We start from the raw sequence: 24,877 nt of genomic DNA on the forward strand, positions 1-24,877 counted from the left end.
GAAAGCTGATGGCTGCCAAGAGGAATGTTCAAATTCTTTAGCTCAAACTCAGCTCTGTGTTGAACAGCTGGGTAAGCAAGGGGAGGGAAAAGATTAACAAATGGCATTCTTGGTCCCTAGTGTAGTATGCTGAAGAAATTTAGCTATACACACTCAAATCAGACTGGTTTCAGACATTGGCAAGGGAAGCAAACCTGCTGGAGGGGATGGAAGTAGCTCCATCATCAGTGGAGGAGTTTGGCAATTCTCTGTCTTTGGTGACATATCCACAGCCAGGCATTTGCAAAAATAAAGTGGGACTATAATCCTTGGCTGGAGGAGCATCACAGAAAAAAAAAAAGTTACAATTAGGAAACGAGACTAGTTTATCAACATGAAGGCAGGTCTCAGATGCATCCTCCTCACCAACACAAGATCACCCTTGTGAAAGTAAAGAAAACCATGGTTTCAAACTGACTCTGAGCAGGAACAACACAAAGCAGACATGCAAAGATGCCCATGCATCTCGTCTTAATGTTTACCTACCAGTCTCATAACTGAGAGCTCTAGTAACCTAATTCAACAGGCACCTTGGAATAGGGGTGGGAAGTAAGGAAATCAACTATTCCCCAAACTATCCTGTCCTGCTCCTATCATCCCAGCAGGAGAATCCCCCTTCATATCACCAAAGCACAGAGGATACCAATGTCACAACTCAGAGCAGAGCACAGTACAGATTTACTGACCCATCCATTGTTGGTTCCATTAAACAAAGGAAAGACTACATACTTGGATAGAATAAGCAATGGAACATCATTACATTCCTATCTTACTATGCATTTCCAGTTCCCAAAAGGTTAAAAAAAAAAAAAAAAGACAAGTGGTCTATTCTGCAAAGGCATGTAACAACAAAACTTTTTACACAACTGTAAAAACCTGTTTGCTTTCAGTTAAACAGAATTTAGTTCAGTTAAACAGAATTTAGTGAAAAACTGCTCTCAGAGAAGTTTTTATTAAAGCCAGCTACAAATGGCCACCTTCTGAAAATCAATATTAACCAGCAAATGTGGAGACTCAGCACTTGCACAAATGACCCAAGAATGTAGAGTCCAATTATTTTAAAGATTTACATGAAAGTACTTCGGATTCCCCAAAGTCTGTCTCTGAAAGGAATCTTTAAAACATTAGACACTAACTTTCCTTTCTTTCTAGAATCTGCACTCCAATTTAGTTCCCAGCCCAAGAGAAAAGTTCCCAGTGACTTTCTCCTCAGCTGGAGTCCTCAGGGAGGACATTGAAGAGCATGCTAAAGACAAAAACAAACAAACAAACAAACAAACAAAAACAAATTCATGACAATATTAAATGCCTTAAAGTGCTAAGCTACAACAAGGAAAACCTACTTGAATGTTTTGACTTGTGTTTTTAGACAGTCTCACTATGCTACTCCAGGGCTCAGCTTCCCAAACAGAGAATACAGTGATAATAGGTACATAACATCACACCTGGATTAAAATCTATTTATAAAGAACACTTAAGAAGGGTATGCTCTGGCATTATTTGAGTCATTAAGGCATTTCACAACTACCCCCAAACCACCAATCAGATATTAGAAATTAACAAACTGACTTTGGAATTCTATAATGGTTAATGGATAGGATTTATAAAGAAATCTGAAGGAAAGCTATTTTGTACTAAGGAAATGCACCGACTTCTCTCACTAAGGAAATGCACCGACTCTCTCTCTCTCTCTCTCTCTCACTCCCTCTCTCTCTCACATATACACACACACTCATCCTTGAGAGCCCAACTACAGGGAACACAGGCCAGCTTCAGGCGCTGTCTTCCGGCCACCAGGCCTGGGAAGGTGGTGTTCAGGCCTCTGTCCAAAGGACAGGGCCCATCTTACCATCTCAGTCACCACTTTCATTAACGCCAGCAGGGGCTACATGTAGGTTCAGGTGGTGAGCGACTGAGTACCAGGCAATCTTTTCAAAGAGAAGGACACATTCTGAAACAGAAAAGCAGAACACACACAGCCCTGGTCAGCTGTACATCTGGCAGAACCACAGATGTATGAACTAGGTTGGTTTTTTGTTTGTGTGTTTGGTTTTGTTTGTTTTTAGTTTTTCAAGACAGAGTTTCTCTGTATTGCTTTGGAGCCTGTCCTGGCACTCGCTCTGTAGACCAGGCTGGCCTTGAACTCACAGAAATCCACCTGCTTCTGCCTCCCGAGTGCTGGGATTAGAGGCCTGTGCCACCAATGCCCAGCATGGACTAGTTTTAAAGGGAGAATTTGCTTAACAACCTGGAAATGCTAACCCTGAGATGTAAGGATATGTTAGTTTAATTTCTTACTCTGAATGGGTAAAACATGTTTCAGGTACTCAATCCTCCCCACATAAAGAAAACATTCAGTAACAAGTTCTCAGATTAACAAAGAATATATTAAAAGAGTTTACATTCTTTCCACAACTGCATTAAAAAAAAAAGCAGGCATCTTAAATAATTACAAGAAACAATGTGCTTTCTATACTTGCAAAAATTAATTACAATCAGAAAAACATTTACAAGAATATCTTTACTATCTAAAGATTTACAATGATGAAAGACTTATTTATTGAACACCAAACATCTGCCTTCTGGCTGAGATAAACATTCTCTAAAAATCTGTTTACTGAATACAGTGATTAATGTCTTTCATTATTTTGTTTCTTAGCATTTAAAATAGTTACATGAGTGGAAGGATAGTTTTTGACACCAAAATAAACTCTTTCAGCCTGATGTCTTTAATATACAGTATAAAAAGCAATAGAAAAGCCACAACTGCATTATAAATGTTTTTGGTTCAAAATTTTATTTGAAATCTTAAGTTTTATTCCTAGACAAAAAAAGGTGACAAACACTGGTAATTTGTAAAACCTAACAGATATGAAGACCCTACATTTAGATCAAAAATACTTTTTTTTTTCTTTTTTTGCAACAATATTATTTTATAAATCTTCAAAAATGTAGCATAGGTTCAAGTCCTGGGACACTGAGCTGGCAATGCCAGGTTTGGAGATTATCGCTCTGTAGCTACACAGGAGATGACCATGCAGGGAGATGGTCTATAAAAAAGTGACACTCCAGGGTGGTTAGAGGGAGAGACTAGATACTCACCACAGGGAATGAGTTCAGTGGACAGCTACCTAGCCTGGCACTAGCTTCATTCATTAAAAGGTGGACACTTTTAGTTCATATCTAAATGCATAGTTCAAAAAAGCAGATGGCAAGAATCTGTAGCTGCAACCCAATTTTATTTCCCTTCTCTGAAAATTTAAGGAACAAAATAGGAAACGTAGACATATATATGGATTTTCAATAGCCTTTTAAAGTGAAAGAATAAAGGTCCAAATTCCACATATAGCTTCTATAATTACAAAGTCAACTAGTAATTTATAAAACTCTTTGCTTTAATATAAAGACTGCCTTTGCTACCATGGGTGCAGACTGTTGGTGAGCAGATGGGTAGTATCTCTGCTAGAGAACACCCTGAAAATGTGAAGAAAACAGATTGCAACAAAAGTAAATAGGGAGTTTGTGCTCCCCTAATTTCCTTTCCAGGTGTGACCCTCCCTCGGGGGAGTGAAATCAAAATTTTGCCTATTGAAATACTCCACTGAACTTTGGATATTGCCTATGTAGAGGCTTTTATTTACAACCTACATGTAACAGAAAAAAAAAAAAAAAAAGAATCCCAAACTCTAATACCAAATCAAGTTGCAAAAACTAATTTTGGACCTTTGCTAGTGCTTTAATACACATTTGCATGTCAGATAGTGACACTTTCATGCTATCCACTTCAGCATCACCTTAGAAGTCCTCACATAAGACAGACAGAAATGTGTATGTTGTGCATACAGTTCTTGGAAAGCGCATGAAAGCTGCAACATGACACTTCCTCCAGTCTCTGAAGCCCCTAGAAGAAATGATGGTCTGGGATGTGGTGAAGCTGTACTCTGCTAACCTCGTGCTAGCACTGCTTATCCCAATGACACCTGAGTTTCAAGCTGGCAGAGACCAAACACTGTCAGCTCTAAAGTGCCAGTTAAAAGCTGCTATGATGCAGAAGGCATACACAACTAATCAGTGGCTTTCATAACTAATCTGTTGCTGCTGACTGTTGAGCACTCCACAATCATGTTTCCATTTCTCTGTCTTCCTTAGCACATGGCCATCACTGATTATATGACGTGATTGATAGTTTGTTATTTTATTAAAAAAATCTAAGTGTGACTATTACTAATTTAAATTCTCACAATTTTCATACAAAAAGAAAGTTTCATAGGACCACAAAATACCAAATATTTGTCTTATCAAGTGTCAGGACAATTTATTAAAGTTGGGGTTTGTTTTTTCTTATTGCTAAGATATTCTAAAATGTGACTCAATACTGCAAATGACTCCCTTTCTTCCTCATGTTTTTGGCCTTACAAACATGGCTAAGGGTTACCTCAAACTTAGATGTCTGAAATAATAATAAATTTAAAAAACCCAAAACCAAAAACCCAACAATACTCTAATATCCCACTACCCAGAAAACAAAAACCTCAATCAAGTAATTATAGTGACGCCTTGGAACGAGGAACCATGCAATTCACCAACATTAACTCAACTTCAACAGTAACAAAATCAAACCCCTGCTGGTTGAGGTCCAGAACTACAATATTTCCGAGTTTGTTTTTGAAGATGGAAGGACATTCCTAGCCAATATCAACTTATCTCAAACCTAAAATTCAAACATAAGAATTTCTAATCTTTATTTTTTTAAAAAAAATGTTGTCTTAGGACACAGTTCACAAGACAAGGGCCTGCTGTTTTGTGACAGGTGAGAGGGGTAGGTCATTTAATTGTGTGTCTGCTCGTGACTCCAAAGACTGAAGGCCGTCTTGAATGTCCTATGGCAGAGCTTGCACATGAACTGTCTTTTGAATGTGATTGCTGAAAGGGGAGGAGCATGGTAGAAGAGGGTATCTGATTCCTGGGGTGCAAACAGCTTCTCTGTGGCTGGGGTTGGATTCTCAGGAAGGCCTGTGGGGCTGTCGGGCTCCAGGGGCTGGATCTTGGGCAAGGGTGGTGGAGGTGGCAGAGGTGGTGGTGAGGGGGAATTTGTGGGCACAGGACACACCTCGGCCTCTTTCTGTGAAGACTCCTCTGTGGCCTGAGACATGTGGGACTGGAAATGACTCCAGAGCCGGAAGTTGGTACGGAAGGCTTTATGGCACACATGGCAGATGAAGGGCTTCACGGAACACAGCAGCTCCTGATGTCGCTCCAGCTGCTTGTGTGCCGTGAACATCTTTCCACATTTCTCGCAGGGCCACAGACCAGCCTCCTTGCTGGGACCAGCCTCCCTGGGAGCTGCACTGGCCTCAGGAGCCTCCTCCTCAGCCTCCTCCACAGGCTCCTCTTTGACTTGGACTTTCAGTTGCTTTGAAAGACTCAAGTCTTCAGGGAGGCAGGAGGAATCCTCAGAATCGAAGTTCACTTGCTCTGAAGAGTCACTAAATACTGTGTCCTCTTTTGGAGCAACCATGTGGTTTACCTTGCTAGGCTCAGCCTGAGGCCTGGAAGCAGCTGCCACTTCACCGTTATGGTCCAGGGTGGGCAGGGAGATGTTCTCTGCTGAAGCCATGTTGTTCTGGTTATGCACTTCCACCTGGTGCCGCCAGATGCTGAAGGAAGACTTGAAGGTGCGCATGCACTCCAGGCAGGTCAGCTTTTTGTACTCACACCTGTCCTCATGCTCCTGCTTCAGCGCGGGGGAGAAGAACCTGAGGCTGCAGTAAGGACAAACGGTGGCGTTCCGGCACAAGCGCTCGTGGTTGCCTTGCTCTAGAAGAGAAGAGAGCTTAGCATTACAGAGGCGGCACGGATAAACCTCCTTGCTCTCTACCGCGCGTGCCAGAGCCCGCTCTTTCGGCTTAGCAGCTCTGCTCACTCCGAGGGGCCTCTCTCCCGGGTGCATCTTTATGTGCTGCTTAAACTGAGAGAGAAAGCGGTATGCCTTGCCACAGTAGGCACAAATGTAGGCCCCTTTGGCTCGGGAGCGCAAGTTCCTCTTGATGACTTGCTGTGCTGGGGAGCTACTCTGTCCCTGGAAGCCAGGCTTGCTGCGCCTCAGCTTAATGATCAGGGCCTTCTTAATTTCCCTCTCTCTCACTATGTCAATCAGTTTTCTTTGGAATTTCTCATCCAAAACTGCATGGGAACTAGAGGCTGGCGATGGGTTCTTCACTATGCCGTGTTGGGTCTGACAGTGTGTCCACACTTTGAAGTTGGTATGAAACCTCTTGTGACAGATGTCACAAGCGTAAGGCTTCTCTGGGTTATGGTACATGTTAACATGGCGGTGAAGACCCGCGGTTGATCTAAAAATCTTAAGGCAATGTTTGCATTTAAACTTTTTGTTTGTTCTCGTCCCCTCCAACTCACCAAACTCCTCTCTGTTTAATTCAGAATCTGGGAAGTTGCTGTCAAGGGAAGGAGGGCTCCTGCCCTCCTCACAGTTCTCTTCTGAGACAGAAGGCCCAAGCTCATTTGCCCTTGCCTTCTTCAAAGGTGACCTTCTGTCTGCCTGGAACCTTCTCTTTGCTGGGAGTCTGCTTATGTCCCTCTGGTCTTCCTCTATTTTGAGGGGCAGATCTCTCGTAGTTGTTGCTGCATCTCCCACGGTGACCCGGATGATGTCTGAGGGGTCCGAAAGAGGGCTGCTAGGCTCAGTCTTAATGCGCACCTCAGTCACAGGGGAGGTCCCCTCCCTGTCTGTCGACTGTGAAGCACTAAAGGACCTGAGGCGATGAGGCTGTAGCACTTGAGGCCTGTCATCCAGGGATTTTTTTTCACTGCCATCTTTTAAAGATGACTTCTGAGACACTGCACAGAACACACTGCCTGATGCCTCATTTGCTGTTGTGGATGATCCCTGGGATGACTTCAAATCTATGGAGGGGGAGTAGACAGGAACCTGGCTGTCCATAGACAGTGACCGCCTGAGGAGGCTTTTCACTAATGGGCCACTTCTGTCAATGCTCTGATTTGCAGAAGCAGCCCCACTGGATGGAACCACCAGGCCTAGCTTAGAGTAGTAGAGCAAGTTCCTATCCTCCCCCTGACTGCCTCCTTTGCTAGTTTCTTTTAAGAGATATGGAGTCTCTGATGAGCTACGGAGAGACAGAACAGGTGGCCGTGGTCTCTTCAGAGCCAGTTCTATAGCTTTCCCCTTGGGTAGCTGGCTGCTTACCCCTGGCTTATCGTCCATGGCCTCCCTGTCTTGTGAAGGCTTTGGGGGTAGGACTGCATTTCTCTTAACCAAACTGCCCCTGTTAGGATCATCCAAAGCCCCAGGCTGTTCCAGAGACTTTGCATATACCGAAGCACTATCCTTTGGCCAACTCTTTTCAGTTAAAGACAGACTGTGAAGCTGTTCTGGTGGCTTGGCCATAGGTGGCTTATTGGTGCTGGTCTTGAGTGTACCACTTGGCGAGACCAAGGTAGCATGGCTCAGGTCCTGCACGGCCGGACCACTGGCTTTCCCTGGCACTTCGCTTCTGCCCTGACAAACGATGACACTTCGCTTCTGAGAGCTGGTCTCATCATCTTCCACCGACACTCTTTTCCTGTTGGGACAGGCTGGAAAAGGAGCCTGAGGGGCTTTGGCAACAATGTTGGTCAAGAAGGAGATACCAAGGCTATACCCCAGCTCCTGCACAGCAGCAAGGCTGCCCTTCTCCACAAAAAGGGAGGAAGAGTAAATGTAGTTCAGAACGTTGTCAAAAGCATCAGGCTCACAGAAGTCCAGCTGAAAGACAGTCTGTGCCTCGTTCTCCTTATTCGTGAATAAACTCTGGAAGTACTCACTGCTGGCAGCCAAGACGTTCTTATGAGCTCGAAACTTCTGGTCCCCAACAATCAGGAGTACATCGCACAGCTGTCCCTTGAGGCGCTCCTCATTGAGGGCACTCAGCAGAGAGATGGCATGTGCTGGGTTGATGTAATGCAGCAGTCCCTCCATCCTGCAATTTATCTGGAAGACAGGTGAGACCATCAACATTTGTATTCCACCAAATGCCTGCTGTAACTTAACAGGTATACACAGAGGTGACACTTGAAAATGAGGTTTAACATTTAAGATCCATACCCATCTGATGCTTGGTTACATTTAAAAAGTCAAAATTCCTCAAGTTTATATTTCTACCTTAGTTTTATTACTATTATATATTTTGTTTTAAAAGATATATATTTAAATGCAACATGGCTGCTAACAATTAATAGTGGATTGTGGACTTTTAAAATGAACTTGGAAAGGGAATAATTACTTGTAATTCATAGGTCAAAGTGTTTAATGAAGGTTAGAAGCATTAGAGAATTAAAAGGTTGCTTTCTTTCTTATGATTTTTCTTGTGCTTTTTAAACGCTATTTTCTTATTAGCTATCATTTTTGACACACAAACATCATAGAGAATAGCCTAGCTATAAAGTTGACTAAGGAATTTGAACTGAAGGGTCATTGAAATTCTGTTCAAACCTGAAGGTAAGAGAAGGCAACTTGGTGGATGAGTGTGAGTTTTGGGGCCAGAATCTTGGCTGAAGTGCTAGCTTCTATCCTGTGAGCTGATGACCTCTGTACCCAGGTCTGTGTGTGAAGCAGGGTAAAAACTATGCCCTCTTGCAAGTGTGTGACAAAGATCAGATGTGCAAACATCTACAGCAAATACTCAATAAATGTACAGCTATCAGTACTGCAAGAATAGGTTTAACCAGATTACTATTCCCTTCCTGGTACTCTAGGAAAAAGTAGGTTTCTCATGGGACATGATGTGTGGGCTCTGCTCTATGAGCACCTCCTATCTGTGGTCTAGTTCTATATCAATGATCCTTACTAAAAGTATTGTCATGGAGCTGGGAGTGATGTAGCTTAGTGGTAGAGTATTTTCCTAGCACATGTGAAAACCTGAATCTCATTACCAGCACCATGGGGGTTGGGGGAAAGAGGCACACACACACACACACACACACACACACACACACACAGAGAGAGAGAGAGAGAGAGAGAGAGAGAGAGAGAGAATGTATGTGTATGTGTAAGAAATATAGAGACACACAGAAAGATTATTTACGATTAGAATGTATCCATGGTGACTAGATACATCTTTGACAGGCTTGTTCTAGAGGGAATGCTGCCAAAAACCACACCCAGCTCCAGATGTAAGTCAACAAGTCCCCAGCTTCCAGCTTTCCAGGGTCAGCCTTTACTGGCTGTCACTTGGAGACTAGGCTCTTCAGTTTGTAGAGATAACAGAATGCACACTACAGACAGGGGTGTGGCTTTGCCACTAGTGATGAATCTAGCACCCACCAGGTTTCCCTTCATTCCTGCCTGGTTTTCTTTAACTGCTCATTTACTTGTAACAAGGAGTTTAGATGAGATCCTTTTCTTCTGACAGCCATTTCCATTTACCCCTCACTACTAGTTCACTGTAAGAATCACACATTTGTGTAAAGATACTTCTCATTTTTTACAGGGGTCAGCAGAAAAGCATTAAGCTTAGATTGCCACAAGACTGACTCAGCCATGCCCCAGCAGTCTGTAGCACTGAGGCTTAAGATTGTTGACACAACAGAAACAGCAGACAAGAAGCAAAAGTTGGGTCTGTCCACAGGGCAGGTATCTGTCAGGTTTTTTTTGTTTTTGTTGTTTTCTTTACTCATATTAATGGTTTGAAACAAGCAATTAAGAACAGAGAAAGCACTAAGAGAGAAAATGTCTGAAAGTACTAAATACAGCAAGGGCTTTGGAACCATTTTCAGTTAGACAGACATATGCCCTGTGTGCAAATGTGCATCCAGTTGAGTTGTAAAAGAAATTTTTTCTGGGAGGTCAGAGTCACCTGTTTTTTGAGCGAGTCAATCACTCTAAGTCCCAGTCTGTCCCCTGTACTGCAAACAGGGATAGTAACAGTTTCCACATAATGCTGGTGAGGGGCAGATGGGATGATTATAACATCACTCAGTGCCTACCATCCATCCATCCATCCATCCATCCATCCATCCATCCATCCATCCATCCATCCATCCAATCAGTCATGGAAGTACATTTGAGAAGACTCAATAGAGCAGGGCATGAGCCTGGGATTATGAAGTAAAGACAACATAACAGAGGCAAGAACCAAGGTCAAGTAGAACTGGAGCCAAACGAGCTGGGAGTCATGGACAATATCATCTCAGGAGTCCAAGTGTAAAGCTAGGTGGCCGGGAAGGGATTTCACTATGTAGAAAATGGAGGGCCACTAGAGGACGACAGGGGAAAAGCCTGTGTTATGTCTTCATTATAACATTTCTAGCTTTCTTTTAGACAGCAGATGACAAGAAAAGGACATAGGAGACATATACTGCCATGATCGCTTGAAAGGGGCTGGTATTGTATGTAAAGGGAGAGCCACTAGATTTTCTAATGGAATAACTACAGAGCAATGGGAAGAATAAAGGATCCTGCCAGGACTGGGAGAAGCATGGCCTTTTTTGAGATGAATTTGGCAGAGAAATCAGGCTGCTTCCCTCCCTGCCTCTCCTCTTCTATGGGATTCAGTTCTGACACTCTACAGGTGAATGCCAACTTATCAATCTTGCCTTTGCATCTTTCTATTTGCTTTTCTGAGCTCCCTGGAATCTCTGCCCATATCTATTATATAACATTGTTTAGGCTCTACTTTTGAGCAAAAAACCAAGACACCAAAACAACCTAAAACCATAGGTGCAAGCTAGCACCACATAGAATGTGCTACAATTCTACTAACAATAGGGGATGTAAAAAGACAAGCATGGTTTAGCTCCTGGAATTTAGTCTTGCATAGGAATAGCACACAGCAATGTGTTGACATTATGCATTATGCATGTACAGAGAAATGTCTATGGATATCATAGGAGATGTAGTATAGGGGACAGACACCAGATCCAGGCGAGAGAAAATCAGATGATGGATCAAAGCATGGGGAAGAGACAGGCAAGATTGGTAAGGTGACCCAAAAAGGGACAGGGGCAGTGTGTGCAGCACTATAAACAAAGAGAACAAAAGTCATTCTGGGACTTGTCATGATGCTGATCTAGATGAAAGGGCTCTCTCTGGGAACCAAAATGAAGACACCTGTTCTTATAGTCTCTAGAGAGACTAAGGAGAAGGCCAAGATTCCCCTTCATTTATGGGTTGCTTTTACACTTTAATTCAATTATAAGGACTTGAAAGCAATGATCCCAATCCTGGTCTACCTGAAAACAAGGAATATTTGAATTCTTACATTTTGATTATAACAGGTGTTAACTGCTTACTGAGTTTAGCAACTAAAGTATAAATACTGTCTTGAGAGAGCAAGCAAAGGGGAAAACAGAGCTTCTGAGTGTTGCCTGCCAATCCAACACACTATGGCTGGGAAAGTGCAGATGAACCATCTGGACCTGACCTGTTGACATCTCGGCTGCTTAGTCCTCAGAACAGCAGTTGTGCTGTTATGTGTACTTTCTCAATTAATGTTAAGGTATAGCAGACTCTTTTTCCTGCATGTGTTAACTAAGATTCATAGCAGAAACAAATCTCATGTACAAACCTCACAGCTATTACTGTCTTGGTCTGTTCATCTCCACTCATTAATGCAGAAATCCCATCACTTAACCATGGCAGAAAAACCTGAAAGGTGCTCAAGTATGGAAGAAAAGGCTCATTGAAGAGCAGAAACAGCTGAGACAAACTCCCCTAGAAAACCAGATTCTGAGACAAGCTGACCTCCCCATCACTTGGATCTTCCAAACTGCCTGAGATGGTTCTAGTTAACGTTGTTTCCTGGAGATTCAAAGTGGGTAGAATGGAGAGAATTATTACAGTAAAAGCTCATGGTAGCTAGCTATCCATGGAGAAGTCTTTGGTCTACTGCCATCTGTCAGGAATGCAATATTATCAGTACTGCTCTTCTTTTCTGAGCAGTAGTATCCTTCCCTGTTCAATGTTAGCTCTACTAATAACACATAGAAATCTCATGAGGCATAAACAAAGCAGTCTTTGAAAGGTCCAGTCTGCAGAGCAAATCCCACCTGGCAAGTACACATCTTCCTTCTCTCTTCCTCTCCCGAGTGTTTGTGAGCCCGCTGTACACTGTGCATCACAAGAGGTGCTGATGATGGGAGATGAACTCGCTGGCTGGATTCCTGTTCAACTGCATCTCACATTCCTGTGACTGGGCAGACAACAATGTGATAAAGAAGGTACAGAATATGAAGAACACTCATGTCAGGAGGCTATCAGTGTGGCCAGAATGTGAGTGGCCAGATGAGTGACTGGTGGGGCATCAGGGAAGACCTGGGACTCATTTGATACTAAAATTAAAGTCAAAGCTTCAGAACTTCCAAGAATGTTATCTGATTGGCCCAGGCTTAAAATATTTTGAAGCTTGCCCTGTCCTCCAGTCAACTCTCCAGAAGGACCCTAAAGCCCCTGACAGCTAGACTCAATGAAATTACTTCATGCCATCACACAAATGCCTCTGCTACACTAGATGATGAGGTGAGACATCTGTATCTTAACATAAATTAATTCAACCCAAGTATTTCCATTCTTACATTACACGGAATGAGAACTTTGGGTTTTAAGGAAGGTAGGTAATTTTGGAACAGAGTATTCTGGGGACAGATGCATAAGAAAGGGAAGTACACAGTCAGAAACTCAACGGGTACTACAAAAAAGAGGGTGAGGAGATGGATAGGATTCAAAACAATTTCCCCTATTTCAATTTAAGAGACTGGTTCCATAGCTAAAAATCATTACAAATGAGCTAGGCTCTGGGACTATTACAAAAACTCACACTAACAGCACTGTGGGAAATGAAATGTCCCTTTACCAACCTAAGGCTAAGTCCTGGGAACACTGCCCCTTTGCAATGATGGTTGAGTGCTTACAAAACCTAACATGATTCTGATCTCTAGGGATACACAGGTAAACATCCAACACTTGACTACATACACACAGCTGATCCCTGAACCCTCACTTCTGGATTCGGCCCTCTCTCGCCACAGGTGAAAGGAAGTTGGCTCTGAGCTTCAGTTTTATCATCACTCACCTGGTAACATTGCAGACATCCACAAATTATCTGAAGTGCCTCAGGTTTCAAAGCCAGACTTGCTTAGGGGATCCTTCATGGTGTCAAGTTACTGTTTTCCACTTCATACATTTCAGCCTCCCTCTCTCTAGTTCAAATTTGGTTGAAGGGCAGATTGTCAGTCTCAGCCAGGAGGATGGCTCCACTGTAACACAGTTTAGACTCTTAGCTATACTGCAGACAAGCAGCTTCTGCTGGTCTGTCCTGGCCACCCAGCAGCTATGACTCCTTTTGCAGAGACCTTCTGTGTTGCTTTGGGGGAACACTTTGCCTAGCAAGTGCAAATGCCAGGCCAAGTAGACACTTTCTCCCTAGACTATGGTTCATGACAAGACAAAGGCAATAGCTGAATGGAACTGACTAATTGATCTCAGTGTGGTCTGAAAATTCAATGTGCATTCCTGCAAGTGGTCTGGCTTTGTCCTTCATGGTCCAAGGTTTTCCTTTTCAGCCAGTCAGTTTCTATTCTGGTGTATTTCTGCATGCTGCCTGCTCCTGTCCTGCCTTTCATGTTCATCCTTCATATGCTAGATTCCTCAAGCAAGGCTTTCAATAATCTCTTCCACAAATGCAGCTTGCTCACTGGCTCTCTCCATGTGCAAGGCATGGTTAAATGTATATGAACATATGGGTATCAAGACAAATAAAACCCCATTGTCTAGAGATAAGGAAATCCCAAAAGTCAATTTTAATGTGCTAAATGTCTTGATGGAGAGAGACGTGTGGTGGCTGGTGTAGTCCTCAGAAGTGCAGAAGGAGCTCAGGAACTGTCTTGATGTAATATTTCATTAAAATGAAAAGACAGAATAATGTTATAGTCTCCTTTGTCCTACTTAAAACAGGCTAAAATACAAAATCTTTAATAAAAAGCCTCTATAGTCATCTATATTCAGACTACTTTTAAAATCCTTTAGTTACCTACTGTGGCTTTTCCCTGTCTCTGTCCCAGAGATACAATCTGCCCACCTGACCTCCTCCACCACTCAACCGGAACCATTCTAGATTGTGCCAAACTCCTTCTCCAATCAGCTCAAATTCTAATCCTTTGGGAATATTTTAAGGCTGAACATTCCCAGCCAACATCACTAGTTTGTATATTGAAGTCCTAAACTCTGCACCTCAAAAGGCAATCTTATTTGGTGCTGCGGTCTTTACACAGCTAATTAAATTAAACTGTGCTTTAGTTCAATAAAATTTTATCTTTAAACAAAGAATTAGAACTGAGACAAACATGGAGGGAAGATCCTATGAAGACATAAGATGTTGTCTACAAGCCAAGGGGAGAGACCCCAGGAGAGACCTGGCCTGCCAATAACACCTTTATCTCCAATTTCTAGCTTCTGTAACTGTGAGAAAGTAAGTATGTGTTATTTAGGTCACTGGGTCTGTATATTAAATAAAAACAAGCCAATAAACACAGTTCTTAAGCTTAGAACGAGTAAACAAAGTACAGTGTGTGGCAAATGTCTACAATGCCAGCACTTGGGAGGCTGAAGTAGGAGGATTATGAGTCGAAGGCCAACATGGGCTGCAAGCCCTTGTCAAAAAAAAAAAAAAAAAAAAAAAAAAAACCCCAAAAAAACGACTCCTGTCAATTCCTTTGCCACACAGAGCAGACACACAACCACACTGTGTTAAGTCACTGTCAATGCTAGCTGGCTGTGTGTTCCACCAAGACTACAAGCTCTTTAAGGTTCAATACATTACATCTGACACATCTCATGATGTCCAACGTGGAATCCTACACAATAAATTTGTTATTATTTCCTACCTCCTTCTACTCCAGTTGAATTAAGGATTACAAATTAAGCTCTTTGATTGCTTTCTCTAAATGAAGTTGGCCACTTTACTGCCCTGTTTAGACTATAGTTTAACTTTTTAATTTATTACTTCCTAGAAACCCAAACTACAGACTAGCACAGACTTCTCTGACATGTCAATTCACCTCTGTACCACACCTGGGTGGCACTACTTACCATGTAACCCACAAACCAGCATTTCCAGTTTCTGAAACCTAAAGTATCTTCTACCTCTCCTTTACTTGGCCACTTTGTATAGAAAGATTTATCTGGGACTATAAAGCTTTTGCAATTTGCCAACAGCAACACTGCATCCCTCTGTAATAACCCCATAGTAATTTCAATGCATCAGCTTTTGTATGTGGATCCCTCAGAACATCCCACATGCTTCCCCCACCAAAAGCTCTTGTTTTCATCTGTGAATTCCTAGAACAACGCTTGGCAGGTATCTGTCATGCATAGAAAACTCACTAGACTTGCTCACCTTTATCTCTTCAGAGCCCTGTAGAGCCCAATCCAGGGCATTTCCTCAGCTTTTTCTGAGCTTTTGTATCTGTACTAACAATTGGACTATGACTTCATCTGCATCTCTTCTGCTCAAACTTGAGGTCCCAGCCCTTGGCTGCCTTCTGAACAGATCCATCACAGTCCACACTCTCACACCTGCTTGTCTTCATAACACTGGGCCTCCTTAGGTTGAGGTGATGGCAGACAGATCCCCTCAGGCAGAAAGTGATTCGCTTTCCTTTGCCCTTTGGCCACTCTCTGATACCTGTAAAGCCAGCCTTCAATCATCTCTAGTACAGGGACAATTAAAATGGCTTCTCTAGTCATCTCCTTGTCTGGAGACCTATATATTAACTCTTTTGTTGCTTTTAGTGTTTCCATACCCAATTTCCCCCACTACATAATACTGTCAATTCCTTGAGGGAGAGCTTCTATTGATTAATATCTATTTCCTCAAAATGACACTCCGTATACTTTTACTAAATAAAAACGATATGCTGTTAAGTGCATAGGCTGAATTAGTCACTTTTAAGTAAGCCAAATTTCTCCTTTAAAGTCAATATTTAGGGGTAAAATTAAGGGTAATGATTAATTACCAGATGTGAAGGAGGGTTTTTGGTGGAAATGCTAACATAGATTATTAACCTATTTTTCGCCCTCTTAAAAAAGGTGGGAGGATCATGAAACAAATCCAGGAACTCATGACTCAGGGTCATGCTGATGAGCATTCACCGGACTATGCTGTAACACAGATGTCCGAGGACATAGAGGTGATTGGAGATCATGCACCAACACAAAAATTCCGGGCTTCAGATGCTGCTCAGTGTCCCTCAACAGCATCCCAGTGTCGGGCAACCTCAAGGAGCATCTATCTAAGGTCCCCTGCAAAGTGCTGCAGTGTGCGGTTCTCCAGTACCCAGGGCCTCACGGTTCTTTGATTACAAGGTGCGGTCTCTTCAGAGGGGCACTCAAGGTGCTCCTGATAACCAGGCCTGGGAGATGGAAGGCCAGCCAACGTGTGGACTGCAGGGAGGTCTCCTGCGCTATGTCCCTGGGCGAGTAGGGTCTTTGGGGGAGGGAGGACAGGGTCTGCACGGGCCCAGGAAGTGTCCGCGGAGGGGCTGACCAACAGGCTGTCACGCTCCGCCGCTGCAGGCGCGGGGTGCCGCCCAGTTCCCCGGCCTCGCGCGCGCGCCGCAGGGCCCGGAGTGTACACCCTTGCCCGCTGCGGTGTCTCAACGGTTTTGTGGGGGCGCGCGCCCGGACTCCACTCCCTGGCTACACAGGCTACCCACCCGGTCAGGGTGAGTAGCTCAGCGGCCCGGAGGCTGAGCATGCGCAGGAGCGAGGGCGAGGCCAAGTGCGGGCACAGAGCATGCGCACTGTAAAGGCACACTCGGCTACGTGGGAGTCTGAGCATGCTCGGTGAGGCCCGCGGCCCCGCGCACGCGTAGAAGGGCCCGACGCCCGCAACCCACTGGTGGAGGAAAAAAGGAGAGAAATCACCTCAGAGTTACGTCAGGAAAGGCCGCGTTTTGCTGGGAGGCCGTAGCCCCCGACAGAGCCCGACGTCCTCCTAGGGCGCGGGAAGTGACGGTTACTCACCGCTCTTCAGCCCCGGGGCAGGCGCCGGGTCCCTCTCCTCTCACACTCGGCTCGCGCAACCCGCAGCCGCCGCCGCCGCCGTGATTCCATCCATCTTGAATTTGACGTCATCCCACACCAGGGATGAGGTCATCGCAGGCAGCGCTCGTCACGTGCGCGGCGCTGGGATTGGATGCCGGGTGGCGAAGGGCGGGCCGGGGGCTGGCCTGCGGGAGCGCGGCCGCGTTGGGTCCCGAGCGTGGGTGCTTCTCCGAGGAGGCGCGGCCACGAGCGGCGGAGCTCGGGGACGCCCCGAGGGCGGCGATGTGGCGGTGGGAAGCCCCTGAAAGCGGAGCTATCGGAAAGTGGCTCGTTTCCATTTCTTCCTCCTGGAGAGAGCTGTAGTGAGCAAGTTGAGCTCTCAGGCTCGCCTTCTTTCAGATCAGCAGTTCCTCTCTTATTCGTTCTGTGGTATCTGCAAGTCAGTCAATCACAGGTCCAAACCTGTTCCTTTTAGAAGGGTGTTGAAGCTGGGCGGGGTGGGGTACGAATGTAATCCCAGCACCCAGGAGGCTGAGTCAGAACTACAGAGCGAGACCGTCTCATTAAAACACAAACACACACACACACACACACACACACACACACACACACACACACGACTCTGGCCAACACCGATTCTCTTTTTTAACCTCTTTGTATGAAGATTACAGTCCCATTTGCTAGATGACTTTGTATTCAGCCAAAACCAGGCAGCTGGGTAACTGCAAGTCCCAGCTGTCTTGGGTCTTCCGGCCACAGGGCTGTCGGACAGTTCTCTAGAGACTGGAACATAGCAGCAGGCAGTCTCACCAAGTGGCATTTCTGTAACAGGCCTTAAAAATGCCTGGATCTTGCGGGGCATTGGTGGCGCACGCCTTTAATTCCAGCACTCCCAGGCAGATCTCTGTGAGTTCAAGGCCAGCCTGGGCTACAGAGCTAGTTCCAGGACATCTCCAAAGCAATACAGAGACACACTGTTTCGAAAGGTAAAAAAGAGAAAAGTCTAGATCTTAAATTAGGTGTCCCAATTTTCAAGAAGTATTTGATTTTCACATCTAATTCTCGAGGTGGATTTTAGCCACATGAATCAAGGTAAAATAGCTTTATGAAGTATGTGAAGGATATGTGGGAGAAGAAATCTTGCATTAGGTTGATCCAAGTGGGGAAAAAAAGTCTTCAAATCAATAGCTATGAAAATCAGCATTGCACCGCAGAATCTGAGGCCCACATAGAAGCCAGATATTTTTTTTTTTTTCTACATGGAATGCAAAGCAGCCTCTCTCCAGTTGTTTCCAGCTATCTGCAGCTTCTTTGCTGTGTCTCCAGTGCCAGTAAACTGGACAACTCCATGTTCAACCATGGTTGCCAGTTGTCTGAATCTGACTTTTAACTGCCAACACAACAGAAACTTTTGGATCTTTCAGATGACCTTGGGCATGTGATATTTTATCAGTTCCTTCTTCAGACCCAATGACAGCAGCTATGCCGTTTTGTCCTGGGCTTCCTGCCCCTGGCTTGCATCTTCTTGGCCTCCTGTGTTGTTTCCTCTGCCCCCTGAACATCCCCACACTTTGGATTTCTAGGGGTTGTGGCCCTGCCTTTTCTGTTACATTGACTCTCTGCCACTTCACCCATGTTAAGAAAGATGCTCTGACAGTGAAGTCCCTTTAAGCGCAGCCCCCCCCCCCATACACACACAGAGGCAGAGAGAGAGACAGGCAGACAGAGTTCCTAACTGCTCTCCCAGCCTTCAAGTTTTACTCCACCCTGACTTTGCAACCAAACAAGTCTTTTAATATGTTCCTTTGCTACAGTGTTAACACTATGTTCTCCATTGATTTTTGGTGACAGTTGAACTTCATCCTGTTAAAACCTCATAGCTTGGCCCATCATATATGCAGACAAGCCTTGTCTCTCCTCTCAGCTCACCTCTGAGCTTCAGGTTCCTTCACTGCAGCTAATCTAACCCTTCTTCCCTGTCCTATCATCTGTAATTGCTCTGTGTTTCTGCTGCTTCTGTGTTCCTGCTATCACTTCAACTTTGTTCTGGAGTTGATGTTACACTTGTGTGCTCATTGGTGTCTTTTGTAGGGTTTGGCTGTTGCTACCTGTATGTCTGCCTCTGGACTGAGGTAGAAGTACACCATGAGTCTACTCCTTGATAAGCACTAAGCAGGATAGCTCTGCCTCCATGTATGTTCTTATACCACACTGTTTATTTAACCACCTCATTACAAGTTATCACTTGAATGACCCCTAGCCATGGACTTCACAAGCTGATGAAGTCTATGAAAGGGACTCGGAGTTGAATTTCTTGTCTGCTCTATCTACCCTTAAACCTGTTGCTTGATGTTCTGTCCTACTTAAAGGGTCTGATGCCCTACTCTACTACTCAAATTGGAAACTTGAAATAACTTCCCATTTTCTGCCTTCAGCTGCCACCTGGTCTTATCAGGTTACCTCAGGTAACCCTCAGGTCTTTCTTCACTAGCTGTAACTCTCCTCTTCCTGGCTCCAGTCCTAACACTGGCCAATCTGTAGCTACTTGACCACTTTCTGGTTCCCCTTCCCCCAGTGGATTTCTGTTTTTAGCTGAATGCATCCTTTTAAATGCATGTCTCATCAACTTGTGCCCAGGTACACTCTCTTGTGGCTTCCAGTGGTCTGCTTCCTCAGCAAATCCAGGCATGGCTACTTAGTTTTCTGCTCATCCTAGACCAGTGCTCACCACCCTTACCAAGTCCTCATTACCAGCTCCCTGCTCCCTCTGCACAGCACACCCACATTCTCTCTCATGGTCAAACCACAGCCTCCTCCCTTATACTTCAGTTGCTCCTAGGGTATTGAGGCTGCCTACTAATGTTGGTGTTCCTAGATCTTTGGGATCATTGCTAGGGCTGTGTCCTGGCTCAGTTGCTCCCAATGGCTACAGTTTTCCCTCAGAAACTGGGTTATAATGCTGTGGTGTTGTAAAATTCTGTCAGAATTTCTTGTGCTAAACAAACACATCCTTCTTGTGAGCTGGGTAGGCACTTCTAGGTGGAGTTTGAACAAGTTTCTATATCTTTGCAAGTGGAAAGTTTTACTCAGCTATGCATCTCCTAAATATCACTTCACTTTGAACACATACCTGGACATCTCTAAGTTTGCCCAACTTGTGGTTTGAGGAGTTATTCCTTTAAAGAATTTGGCTGGGGTAAAGGGTAGAGGTGGTTATATTAGTGCCTTATAATTGCTGTGATAAAGTACCCCAACCTCAGAGGCTTCATGCAAGTCAGTCACAGTTCAGGAGGCAAGTGTCTGAAGTTAGTACCACTAGGCTGGAGTCTGATATCTGCAGTCCTGTTCCCATGGAGGATCCTGGCACAGTATTCCTAGCCTCTCTACTTCTGGTTGCTTCTGGCAATTCTGTCTGTAGCTGTGCCACTGAAGCCTTTGCCTCCAACATCAAGTGGCCTCTCCTGTCTGTTTAGTCTTCCTCTGCTTTTTATTAAGATATCTGGAGAATAATTCCCCCATTCACATCTCCTAGTTTCAACTCAGGTCCAGGTATGTACAGAGCCCAACAGACTTTCATCATCATGGTCCCTTTGGCATGAGTGAAGTTGGATTGGACTAAATATTTATTTCACTGCTGAGAACCTGGTCTTTAAAAACAACATAAACATGAAAAGGGCCAGAGAGATGCCTCATATGTTACTACTCTTGCAGAGGACCTGGTTCCGTTTCCTTTTTCCCATATCAGACTGATGGAGGATGTCCTTCTGTATGTATGTTTCTCTTATTGGTTGATGAATAGAACCCTGATTGGATGCTAGCCAGGCAGGAGGTACAGATGAAGCTATGAGATGAGGAGAATTCTGGGGAGAGGAAGGCAAGGAGAGGCCATGAGGAGATTCCATGTAGCAGAGGAAGGAGTAACAGGCCCAGACCCTTCTCTGGTAAGATAAGACCATGTGGATATACTTAAATTAATAGAAATGGGTTAATGATTAAGACAGGAGCCCTAGCTATTGGCCAATAGTTTCATAATATGTCTCTGTGTGCTTATTTGGGGCTGAAGCAGCTGTGAGACAAGGCTGGAAAAACAAACTCCAGCAACATCAGGCTTCTCAGTATAGCTCCAGTTCTGGGAGATCCAATACCCTTTGGCCTCAATGTGCATCTGCATGCATGTAGTACACATAAACTTGCACAGGCACGCATACACACACACACACACACACGCGCACACACACACAAATACATGTTTTAAAAATATGATAGAATGTATGCTAGGCTGAAGGACCTCAAACTCATGGTTTTCCTGCCTTATTCCATTGAATACTGGGGTTGCAGTATGGGCTGGTTATGGGCTTTGTGCACAGTAAGAAGACAGGTTGAGATGGATGGAAAAAAGGATGCAGAATACAATGTCTTAGAACTCTGCACTACAGGGTTTCTTTGGTAAACCCCAAGAATGGGGTGCTTGGGTTTAGGGCTGTCAGCTATAGTTTAGCAGTATCCATCCTTGCCCTCAGCTGTGACTATGTGCACAGCCAACAAACTTAAGGCCAGTAATTCCCATTTCACACACTGAAAAAGTGAGGCTCACAAAGATGGGAGTGAGAACCTCTGGTGAAACCATTCAGAATATTCACCTCAAGCTACTCTGAGAACATTTCAGATCATAAGGTTGAATCTGTTAACCAAACAGTCCATAGTTTAATTTTTTTCTTGATGGGAAAGGGTGAGTTCAGAATTTGCAAGGGAGAAATATGTACATACCCGAGAACAAGCTGGAATGAAGCAGGGAGCTCAGAGCTTCCCACTGCAGGGCCTGTGTTTGATCAGTGACTTGTGGATGAGCTGTTTTATGAAAAGGTATGTGGAGACGTGGAGCCAGCCCACCTCTTTGCCAATACTCTCACTCTCTCTCTGCCTTCACTTTATTTACCAGTCTTTTTGGCTTTGTCACTATGAAAATGAATACCATGTAGATGGTCTCTGCTATTGAGGAACTGGTGTCTTCTCTATAAAATAATATACGAGCTGAGGTCACAGTGGCAAACACCAGGAGCCTATGCACTCAGGGCTGTAAGTCAGAAGGAAGAAGAGGCTCTGCCTGTTTCAGGGATCCAGACACCACCTGAACCTGGGGCCAGTGATGGCCAACCCAGGATTTGTCCTCTGGTGCCTTGGGTTGCCTGGTGAAGAAGAACTTGGGACCAACAGTAGCCTATCCTATGCAGTGGCCATACACAAGGGGCGTTCAACCTTGTCCTTGGCAGAGGTCATACTGGCTCCTGGGCAGACAGAAAGAAGCTGACCATTTCTGTTCTGGGAATGAAGCAGAGTCCTCAGAATGTGGGGCCAAATGAACAGACACATTAGAGACACTCTCAGTCAGCCCCTTCCTGGCAGTCTTTTGGTTGGCAGGGAAGTGACATCACTCCTGTACTTCAACCATCAGCACATACTGATGCTAAATATCCTCACCCTGTAGCAACTTAAGACCAGAAATGGCATTGGCTTTGGTTTGGCTTTCTGGCTTTGTTTTTAAGTCTTGGAGACTTTAGGGTTTAGCCTCCCTTGTGGTAAGAATAATTTGGCTGACTGTGGTGTCATTGAGAACAGAGCTGGTAACTACTGAGTTTCATCTTCACCATCATTCACATTCCAGCTTGCTATGCTTACATGTAAATATGATGTTCACAGTGTTCTCGTATAGCCCTTAACATTGTACATCTTAGCACTAGACTTTTTATGACAGGGTCTCATGAAGCTCATTCTTGCCTCAGATTTGCTTTGTCACTGAGGAAGATGATATTGGAATCTTGATCCTTCTGCCTCTACCTCCCGAGTACTGAGCTCATGAGGTGCTGGGGATCAAACTCATAGCTTTGCATATGCTAGGCAGGCACTCTGGAGCACTTTCACTGAAACCAGGTCAAATGACTTAATCTGTTTCCTATGTTAGTGGACAGCCTCCATTTCTCCCCTCCTTCCAGGATGTGACTCAGTTGATCTGGCTTCCTGTCAGGTCTCCGATATGTCTGAAATGATTTCTAAAAATAGGTGAGTGCTCCTTTCCCACTTAGCTCCAGAGACAGGCTAATAGCTACAAATGTCCCTGCACTTTGGAAATTGTTAGGAAGAAATGTCTGATGAGCGGAAACCATGGTGACATCATCTGTGGTTCTACAATGTCTGCATGTTGAATTCGTTTGACACCCTCTTGGCTAGAAGAAGTCTAGAATATCCTAATACTACTGGCAATATTCCCAAGATTTTTCCCCTTATAAAAATCAGCTAGGGTTTTTACATTGAGATGGTGCGAGCATGTGCCAGGGCTGCAGAAAGAACAAGACTTGGCCTGTTGACAAACCTGTCAATGCTCAATTCTCCCCTTACCATCAGTGGGCAAGAGTGATCACTTGATTCCATTATGATGGCCCAGCTGCAGGAAAAACAAACTCAAATTGGCTTTCCCACTCCATTTTTACCCAATGATGTGATTCTTACCACAGTTATTGGGGCAGAGGATGTCCATCTCCCTAAAATACAGAAGGCAGGCTGTTACAGTATTATGGGAGTATTCAGCATCAGAGCCTGGGCCTGAGCTGCCCTAACAAGCTTGATCACCTGTTCTTAAAACCCAATTAAAGAGGCAAGTGTAGAAAGAAAATTTATTCAGTGTCACTGCACTGGGAGGAGGAACAAAGGAGTACAGTACACACACACACACACACACACATACACACACACACACAATCCTTTAGAGTCTGGACAGCTTAGGTTTAAGTGAACAAAGGTATGCATAGCCAAACAGTCCTAGTCAAGGTGTTGGAACTGCGTGAAGTCTGTTCCTCCTCTGTCTGACTCCTGGCTTCAGGCTTTTCCTTCTCTCAGCAGGTGACTCATGAGGAAAGTCTAGTTTCTTGTGGACAATTGTTTCAGTAGTCTGACAGCTGAAGGGCAGGACACACATTTTTTAGAACACCAACATTACTTCCATGATGGTTAGAGCAGTGGATACTATCTGTAATTCTCTAATTTGAACATCATCTCCCTGAGATTAGCACACAATTCCTGAAACTGAGGGCTCTGAACCCCAGTTGCAGGCCCCGGGTTCTGACCCATCCTTCTGATATCTGGTTATACACTATAATTCCACATTCCTGTCCTAAGGTGTGTCTGGTGGGATGGCTCATAGAACCCAGAGGAACACTTTTTATATGTGTAGTCTATAGCAAAGGCAATTACCAAGGAGCTGTGCATAGTCTGACTTTTAAATGAATGAGTTTTAAATACAGATGTGAATCCAGCTTCCAGTTCCCTCTATAAAGACTCTTATATTATAGGATAAACAATATTACAATAGCAACCTCAGTTGGATAAGATTTACCTTGTAGCTGATCTTAAGGCCACATTATTACTTTGTTTTTCATTTTACATACCAACCCCAGTTCCCCTTCCTTCCCCTTCTCCTGCCTTCCTCACTTAACCCCATCCTCCCCCATCCACTCCTCAGAGGCCTCCCTTGGGGAGTCAATGAAGTCTGGCCTACTAAGTTGAGGCAGAACCAAATTCCTTCCTTTTGTATCAAGGCTGAGCAAAGTATCTCATCACAGAGATTGAGCTCCAAAAGACCAGTTCTTGCAGCTGGTATAAGTCCAGGTCCCACTGCCAGCACATCCCCAACAGATCAAGACACATAACTGTCACCCACATTCAGGGTGCCTAGTTCGGTTCCATGCAGGTTCCCCAGATATTAGTCCAGAGTCTGTGAGCTCCCATTAG

At 44.4% G+C, this 24,877-nt stretch overlaps 1 protein-coding gene across 7 annotated transcripts; it reads right to left on the minus strand.

Annotated features, from left to right (window-relative positions):
- Positions 1–2,404: 2,404 nt before the first annotated feature.
- Zbtb21 (zinc finger and BTB domain containing 21) lies at positions 2,405–17,208 on the minus strand. Of its 7 annotated transcripts, XM_051191972.1 has the most exons (5): positions 16,976–17,197; positions 13,125–13,308; positions 12,103–12,245; positions 6,457–8,047; positions 2,405–5,856 (listed from the first exon to the last, which is right to left on the minus strand). In XM_051191972.1, the coding sequence occupies exons 3-5, from the start codon at positions 12,169–12,171 to the stop codon at positions 4,868–4,870; spliced, it is 2,649 nt and encodes an 882-aa protein (XP_051047929.1). In that variant the 5' UTR covers positions 12,172–12,245; positions 13,125–13,308; positions 16,976–17,197; the 3' UTR covers positions 2,405–4,867. The 7 variants fall into 7 exon arrangements, with proteins under 7 accessions (XP_051047929.1, XP_051047926.1, XP_051047923.1 ...); XM_051191969.1 differs by having other exon boundaries at positions 2,405–8,047; positions 17,075–17,208; XM_051191966.1 differs by having other exon boundaries at positions 2,405–8,047; positions 16,976–17,198.
- Positions 17,209–24,877: the final 7,669 nt, after the last annotated feature.

The sequence above is a fragment of the Phodopus roborovskii genome, unplaced genomic scaffold (assembly GCF_943737965.1).
Source record: "Phodopus roborovskii unplaced genomic scaffold, PHOROB, whole genome shotgun sequence".
Taxonomy (NCBI): Eukaryota; Metazoa; Chordata; class Mammalia; order Rodentia; family Cricetidae; genus Phodopus; species Phodopus roborovskii.

Excerpts from the sequence above, each read along its gene's own strand:
- Zbtb21 (XM_051191969.1), bottom strand. The coding sequence starts at position 12,171 with ATGCACAGTGTACAGCGGGCTCACAAACACTCGGGAGAGGAAGAGAGA. Across the intron at positions 8,048-12,102 it reads GGAAGATGTGTACTTGCCAG|ATAAATTGCAGGATGGAGGG; the intron begins GTGGGATTTGCT and ends CCTGTCTTCCAG.